We start from the raw sequence: 8,828 nt of genomic DNA on the forward strand, positions 1-8,828 counted from the left end.
CCGGGTCCTATACGCATGCGTATTGCGCAGTACTCCACGGCGCCTGGTAGTGACGAAATAAGAAAGGGCGGGGGTGCTGTAGTTACGACACTGGTGACGTTGGAATGACGTCACTGACGCGCGACGCCTGCGACCGGGAGAAGACGCGTGTTTGGATTCCAGAAGAAGATCAATCATCTTAACGCCGGTAAGGATAAAGCTTGTCCACTTTTTTCCATTATTACTGTTTAAAGCTAATACGCATTGTGTGAAAACACCGTTAAAGTTTGTGCACTTTGTCAACAAACCAGATTTGGCACCGTTAAACCTAGTCCACTTTTTTGATTGATTGAAGCTTTTATTAGTAGATTGCACAGTACAGTACATATTCCGTACGATTGACCACTAAATGGTAACACCTAGTGATGGGTTGATGAGGCGTCATGAAGCGTTTCGACACATTGCAAAACTGTGTTGATACTATGTCGATACTGTGTCACTAAATACTGACATCTGCTGGACATTAAAAATCCCTACAGGCTAGAGATGCGCGGATAGGCAATTATTTCATCCGCAACCGCATCAGAAAGTCGTCAACCATCCGCAATCCACCCGATCTAACATTTGATCAGAACCGCATCCGCCCGTTGTTATATATCTAATATAGACGATGCAAGGCATTAGTGAGGTTATAAAGCTTTTGCCTGTTAAAGAAAGGAGACTGATCCAATGCAGCACGGACATTCGCGTGCCACGCTGTCACGACCCAGACGCACACCAGTGCGCAATCATATGGGAGCCGCGCTGAGCGCACCTCCAAGCGCGTCTCGCTGCCGGCGACGGCCGCGTATGTGCCCGACGCTCCAGCGCCATCCATTTTCAGGGCTAGTTGATTCGGCAGGTGGGTTGTTACACACTCCTTAGCGGGTTCACACTTCCATGGCCACCGTCCTAGCTGCTGTCAATATCAACCAGGGTGAGCCCCACCCCTTTCGTGAGCGCACTGCGCGCGGAGTGACCCCTGTTACGCGCTCCCGGCAACAGGGGTGGCGGGCAGGTAAGCTGCGCGGGCGGAGTGACCCCTGTTACGAGCCCCCGGCCACGGGGGTGGCGGGCAGGTAAGCTGCTTACCTGCTGCGCGTGACGCCGGCCGCGGACGAGGCGGGGTGTCGGTGCGGTGGGCGCGGTGGTGACCCTGGACGTGCGTCGGGCCCTTCTCGCGGAGCGGATCGCCTCAGCTACGGCTCCTGGTGGGGCCCTCTCGGGGGAAGGGGCCTCGGTCCCGGACCCCGGCGAGGCGTCCCTTCTCCGCTCCGTAAAAGTGTCCATCTCTTTTCTTTTTTTTTCTTCTGTTGTGGCATATGCAGCAGGTGCCTGCTCGTTTTTCATATGTGGGTAACAACATTTAACTATGTATATATATTTCCCAATTGGTTTAACTGCCACCCGCCTGAATCTATTTAAAATCTAATTTTTTTTAATTTCAACCACCCGACCCGACCCGTGGATAAAATCTAATTTTTTTTAATTTCATCCGCCCGATCCGCGGATAATCCGCGGACTCCGCGGTTGTGCCCGCAAACCGCGCATCTCTACAACTGACACTGATTTTATACCCTAGTACAGGGGTCACCAACCTTTTTGAAACCAAAAACTACTTCTTGGGTACTGATTAATGCGAAGGGCTACCAGTTTGATACACACTTAAATAAATAAATATATTGTCATTTGTAAGTTACACGTAAGTGTGATTTAAACAAGAATAGCTAAATAAATACATTTATATATATATAAAAATGGGTATTTCTGTCTGTCATTCCGTCGTACATTTTTTTTTCCTTTTACGGAAGGTTTTTTGTAGAGAATAAATGATGAAAAAAACACTTAATTGAACGGTTTAAAAGAGGAGAAAACACGAAAAAAATTTAAATAAAATTTTGAAACATAGTTTATCTTCAATTTCGACTCTTTAAAATTCAAAATTCAACCGACAAAAAGAAGAGAAAAAATAGCTAATTTAAATCTTTTTGAAAAAATAAAAAAAAGAATTTATGGAACATCATTAGTAATTTTTCCTGATTAGAATTTTGATGACATGTTTTAAATTGGTTAAAATCCAATCTGCACTTTGTTAGAATATTTAACAAATTGGACCAAGCTATATTTCTAACAAAGACAAATCAGTATTTCTTCTAGATTTTCCAGAACAACAATTTTAAAAGAAATTCAAAATACTTTGAAATAAGATTTAAATTTGATTCTACAGATTTTCTAGATTTGCCAGAATAATTTTTTGGAATTTTAATCATAGTAAGTTTGAAGAAATATTTCACAAATATTCTTCGTCGAAAAACCAGAAGCTAAAATATTTATTATTCTTTACAATAAAAAAAAAAAAAATTTACTTGAACATTGATTTAAATTGTCAGGAAAGAAGAGGAAGAAATTTAAAAGGTAAAAAGGTATATTTGTTTAAAAATCCTAAAATCATTTTTAAGGTTGTATTTTTTTCTCTAAAATTGTATTTCTAAAAGTAATAAGAAGCAAAGTAAAAAATAAATGAATTTATTTAAACAAGTGAAGACCCATCCATCCATCCATCCATTTTCTACCGCTTATTCCAAGTGAAGACCAAGTCTTTAAAATATTTTCTTGGATTTTCAAATTATATTTGAGTTTTGTCTCTTTTAGAATTAAAAATGTCGAGCAAAGCGAGACCAGCTTGCTAGTAAATAAATACAATTTAAAAAATAGAGGCAGCTCACTGGTAAGTGCTGCTCTTTGAGCTATTTTTAGAACAGGCCAGCGGGCGACTGATCTGGTGACCCCTGCCCTAGTATATACAATAATATAAACCAAGTCATTGTATTTCATTTAGGATTATTTCATATCTTCATTTAAATAAAAATATATTTTTATCTTTTTTAGATACAGTCAATAAATAATGTGAACATGTATCATAACATGGAAATCTAAGAGAACGTGTTGTGGATGATTGTGGACTGGGAATTTTTTTAATTTTATTTTTTTACACATTTTTATAAAAAAAAAAGAAAGAAGTTTTTCCGACGTATTACATTTTAGACGATTTCTCTTCTTAGTTATTATTTCTCCGGCTGTAGAAAAGAGCCGCTCACAGGGCACAGAGGAGGTGTCAGTGCGACACAGTTCGCGTATCGGTCACGTGACCAAAACAGCTCATGATCGGTCACATGACTTTCTAAAAGCGGTACGCGCACCGACACAGGGTTTTGCTCTATGAGCTCGATGCATCGGTGTTGCCGGACCCATCACTAAAACCCCAATAAGTTTTTCAACTTGTTTAAGTCGGGTCCACGTTAATCAATTCATCGTACAAATATATACTATCATCATAATATAGTCATCACACAAGTTAATCATCAGAGTATATACATTGAATTCCATCCATCCATCTTCTTCCGCTTATCCGAGGTCGGGTCGCGGGGGCAGCAGCCTAAGCAGGGAAGCCCAGACTTCCCTCTCCCCAGCCACTTCGTCCAGCTCCTCCCAGGGGATCCCGAGGCGTTCCCAGGCCAGCCGGGAGAGATAGTCTTCCCAACGTGTCCTGGGTCTTCCCCGTGGCCTCCTACTGGTCGGACAAGCCCGAAACACCTCCCTAGGGAGGCGTTCGGGTGGCATCCTGACCAGATGCCCGAACCACATCATCTGGCTCCTCTCCATGTGGAGGAGCAGCGGCTTTACTTTGAGCTCCTCCCGGATGGCAGAGCTTCTCACCCTATCTCTAAGGGAGAGCCCCGCCACCCGGCGGAGGAAACTCATTTCGGCCGCTTGTACCCGTGATCTTGTCCTTTCGGTCATAACCCAAAGCTCATGACCATAGGTGAGGATGGGAACGTAGATCGACCGGTAAATTGAGAGCTTTGCCTTCCGGCTCAGCTCCTTCTTCACCACAACGGATCGATACAGCGTCCGCATTACTGAAGACGCCGCACCGATCCGCCTGTCGATCTCACGATCCACTCTTCCCTCACTCGTGAACAAGACTCCGAGGTACTTGAACTCCTCCACTTGGGGTAAGATCTCCTCCCCGAGAACCATGGACTCGGACTTGGAGGTGCTGATTCTCATCCCAGTCGCTTCACACTCAGCTGCGAACCGATCCAGTGAGAGCTGAAGATCCTGACCAGATGAAGCCATCAGGACCACATCATCTGCAAAAAGCAGAGACCTAATCCTGCAGCCACCAAACCAGATCCCCTCAACGCCTTGACTGCGCCTAGTAGAGATGCGCGGTTTGCGGGCACAACCACGGAGTCCGCGGATTATCCGCGGATCGGGCGGATGAAATTTAAAAAAATTAGATTTTATCCGCGGGTCGGGTCGGGCGGTTGAAAAAAAAAAAAAAGATTTTAAATAGATTCAGGCGGGTGGCAGTTAAACCAATTGGGAAATATATATACATAGTTAAATGTTGTTACCCACATACGAAAAACGAGCAGGCACCTGCAGCATATGCCACAACAGAAGAAAAAAAAAAAAGAGATGGACACTTTTACGGAGCGGAGAAGGGACGCCTCGCCGAGGGCCCCACCGGGAGCCGTAGCTGAGGCGATCCGCGAGAAGGGCCCGACGCACGTCCAGGGTCACCACCGCGCCCACCGCACCGACACCCCGCCTCGTCCGCCTTCGCCGCGGCCGGCGTCACGCGCAGCAGGTAAGCAGCTTACCTGCCCGCCACCCCCGTGGCCGGGGGCTCGTAACAGGGGTCACTCCGCGCGCTCCGCCCGCGCAGCTTACCTGCCCGCCACCCCCGTTGCCGGGGGCGCGTAACAGGGGTCACTCCGCGCGCAGTGCGCTCACGAAAGGGGTGGGGCTCACCCTGGTTGATATAGACAGCAGCAGGACGGTGGCCATGGAAGTCGGAACCCGCTAAGGAGTGTGTAACAACCCACCTGACGAATCAACTAGCCCTGAAAATGGATGGCGCTGGAGCGTCGGCACCATACCCGGCCGTCGCCGGCAGCGAGACGCGCTTGGAGGTGCGCTGAGCGCGGCTCCCATATGATTGCGCACTGGTGTGCGTCTGGGCCGTGACAGCGTGGCACGCGAATGTCTGTGCTGCATTGGATCAGTCTCCTTTCTTTAACAGGCAAAAGCTTTATAACCTCACTAATGCCTTGCATCGTCTATATTAGATATATAATAACGGGCGGGTGCGGGCGGATGCGGTTCTGATTAAATGTTAGGTCGGGTGGATGGCGGATGGTTGACGACTTTCTGATGCGGTTGCGGATGAGATAATTGCCTATCCGCGCATCTCTAGCGCCTAGAAATTCTGTCCATTGTGTCCAGTGGTTCCATCCATCCATTTTCTACCGCTTATTCCCTTTGGGGTCGCTGGAGCCTATCTCAGCTACAATCGGGGCGGAAGGCGGTGTACACCCTGGACAAGTCGCCACCTCATCACAGGGCCAACACAGATAGACAGACAACATTCACACACTAGGGCCAATTTAGTGTTGCCAATCAACTTATCCCCAGGTGCATGTCTTTGGAAGTGGGAGGAAGCCGGAGTACCCGGAGGGAACCCACGCAGTCACGGGGAGAACATGCAAACTCCACACAGAAAGATCCCGAGCCCGGGATTGAACCCAAGACTACTCAGGACCTTCGTATTGTGAGGCAGATGCCCTAACCCCTCTGCCACCGTGAAGCCCTCCAGTGGTTCCAAAGATGCAAAATAAGTTTTGATGTTATTGATGCAATAACTTCAAATGTGCCAATCTCTTTCTTACTTTACCGGATTCCGTTAAAGCAAGTCCACTGTGTCATTACAGCTGTTAAGGCTCCCGCTGACATGGGCGACATCAGCCGGCCGTGCACCGTGTGGCTGGGCTCGGAGACGGGCATCCTGAAGGGTGTCAGCGTGTCTCAGAAGAAAGCCTTCAACTTCTCCAACAGCACCTTGAGCCGCGAGCAGGAGGTGCGCGCCCTGTGCTGGGCCGACCCCGCGGAGACCGAAGTCCTGGTGGCCTCCGTGGACGGCGCCGTCAAGACCTTCAGCGTGGAGAAGGGCGTCTTCACCGACGCCCGCCGCTGCGGGGAACCCGGCGAGGGCAGCTTTGTCGGGCTGGCCGTGCTTAACGACACCTCGCTGGCGACGTGCACGGACAGCGGCGCGCTGCGGGTGTGGAAGGAGGAGAGCGGCGAGCCTGTCTTGAGCCTCAGCGCGGGTGCCGACGTGTGCCGGATGAAGCAGAACCCGAGCCACCGGCACAAGGTGGCCACTGGCGGAAAGAACACTTGTCTGAAAATCTGGGACTTGGAGACGCCCGACAAGCCGGTGTTCACCGCCAAGAACCTGCGGGACGACTGGTTGGCCCTACAGCAGCCGCACTGGGTCAAGGACATTGCCTTTATCCCCGGGTCCGATAAGGTGGTCACTTGCACGGGCTACCATCAGGTCAGCACTGTAAAACTGTAAAAAGACTGCACAGTCACTTTTCATTAATAATATTGGTGTTTTGTCCCTTCAGGTCCACGTGTACGACCCCTCCTCACCTCAGCGTCGCCCTGTCATGGAAGCCAAGTTCGGGGAGTACCCGCTGACCGTGCTGTCCCTTCCGGCCGCCGGGGGCTCGGTGGTGGTGGGCAACACTCACGGTCAGATCGCCGTGCTGGACCTGAGGAAAGGTTTGGTCCGGGGCTGCCTGAAGGGTCTGGCGGGGGGCGTGCGCGGCCTGCAGTGCCACGCCTCTCAGCCCTCGGTGGCGTCCTGCGGCCTGGACCGCTTCCTGCGCATCCACAGCCTGGAGGACCGCAAGGTGCAACACAAGGTCTACCTCAAGTCACGCCTCAACTGCCTCCTCCTCGCCAGCCGCCCCCTGGAGGACGCCGTGGACGACGCCTCCCAGGAAGTAAAGGAGGAGGAGGAGGAGGAAGATGAGGTGTGGGCCACCATGGAGGAGGTGGAGGAGAAACCAAAGAGGAAGACGTCAGAGGAGGTAGAGCGGCGGCCAGAGGAGAGTTTAAAGAAGAGGAAGAAGGACTGAGAGGCGTTTGGGGTGCGTTCACAGTGTGGGACTTTGCAGCGCCAAGCTCATCGGACTGAAACTCGACTTTTGTAGAAGTGCCTTTAACACAAAAATAATGCATCAACTATTCAGGCTGTCGTTAAAGGTTAAGTAAAGAAAATAATGTAAAGATTTCTCAATTGGTTATTAAATAAAATGTTATAATAAGTGCGCATATTAAACATGGCTTATGACTTTTTGTTGCTAGCATACCTGCCAACTTTTGAAATCAGAAAAACCTAGTAGCCAGGGTCCAGGGGCCGCAGGCCCCGGTAGGTCCAGGACAAAGTCCTGGTGGGGGGTTCAGGCCGACGCAAAATGATTATTAGCATTCAGACAGGTTAAAATGTTGCTAAAACCATCACTTTTCTATCAGTCACAGTGACTTTTCAAAACAAAAATATTACAGCAAAAATCATATGGGTTGATTGACATGTTTATTCTGTAAGCTAACTTCAATAGTTTGAAATGATTTTGACAGTTAATGCCAGTTATCCTGTCAACCTTTCACAAGACTTCAATTTGTTAATTGAAAGTATAAACACTTTTTACAGTAAACAAATGGTAAAACAGTACTAAACAATTCCATAAAAAAAAAAAATTGGTGTCATTAACTTTCTGTCCAAGCTTGTATAATCTACTGCCTTGTTCAATTGTAAAAAATATTCTGTGCCTAAAATTCACATTTCTATCACAATTATCATGCTGTAAACATGGTAAGCTAACTTCATTAAAATTAATAGTCCTGTCAATAGCATGGAATTACAATTCAAATGTAGTTTTTTTGTAAGCCTTTCAAAAGAATTCAAAATATGAAAAATGAATGAAAATTAATTGAAGCCATCAGACACTTGAAAAGTGGCACATCACATCTCTAATGTAATCATTTGAACTTTTCAACAGAAATAGCACTGCAAAAATATTAAGGACATACTTCTGTATTTTGGTAGTTATGCTGTCAACATTTAACAAGATTTCTTCAACTTGGACTTGAAAGCATAAATACTATAAACACTTTTAACAATATAACAGTACTAAACAATTCCAATAGATATCATTGGTGTCATTACATTTTTGTGGCTAAAATCCAAATGTATTCTATCAGATTGATCATACTGCAAAAATGATATGGTAACTTTATGATAATTCAATTCAATAGCATCATTAGCATGGAACTACAATTCAATTGCAGTTTTCTGTAAGCCTTTCAAAAGAATTGAAGAAGAATTAATGAAAATGAATTTTAGCAATCAAGACAGTTGTAAATGCAGCACATCACACCTTCCATGGTCACATCACAGTCAATCATTGTGACACAGCTTTGTTATTGTCCATGGTGCACCTCTTTGGGCGACGAAAAACGTTGAAAGTTTTCCACTTGTATCGCTAGCAACGGCATTAGACTTGTTTTTTTTTTTGTCCCAACGTGGTCTTTTACATCGCTAATTCCTCCGTGTCCGATCGAAAAATCTTGTCTGCACAAGGTGCAATTCGCGTAGTTTTCACCCTTTTTGGAACGGATAATTATTCCCGGATAGGCTTTTTGTTGGAATAATTGTTTGTAAGTTATCACAAAAGAAATGTTGTATTATGAATACTGTATTTCGAGGCCTAACAAAAGGATGAAGGCTCGTGAAACGCCACTGTGATTTCAGCACGGACAGATGGCAGGATGTGCTCAACTCCTGGAGGAACTCTCTTTGAAGTGTTAAACGAACTCTCTTTGAAGTAATTCACAAACTCTCTTCCAACTATTTGGTCAACGCTATTTACGACACGCTGCCCTCTTGAAGT

At 46.7% G+C, this 8,828-nt stretch overlaps 1 protein-coding gene across 1 annotated transcript; it reads left to right on the top strand.

Moving 5' to 3' along the window:
- The first annotated feature begins 59 nt into the window (after positions 1 to 59).
- On the top strand, positions 60 to 7,452 carry LOC133614166 (WD repeat-containing protein 74-like). Its single transcript, XM_061971980.2, has 3 exons — positions 60 to 187; positions 5,799 to 6,424; positions 6,498 to 7,452. The coding sequence occupies exons 2-3, from the start codon at positions 5,819 to 5,821 to the stop codon at positions 7,011 to 7,013; spliced, it is 1,122 nt and encodes a 373-aa protein (XP_061827964.1). The 5' UTR covers positions 60 to 187; positions 5,799 to 5,818; the 3' UTR covers positions 7,014 to 7,452.
- Positions 7,453 to 8,828: the final 1,376 nt, after the last annotated feature.

This window comes from Nerophis lumbriciformis, linkage group LG17 (genome assembly GCF_033978685.3).
Source record: "Nerophis lumbriciformis linkage group LG17, RoL_Nlum_v2.1, whole genome shotgun sequence".
In the NCBI taxonomy this organism is placed as follows: domain Eukaryota; kingdom Metazoa; phylum Chordata; class Actinopteri; order Syngnathiformes; family Syngnathidae; genus Nerophis; species Nerophis lumbriciformis.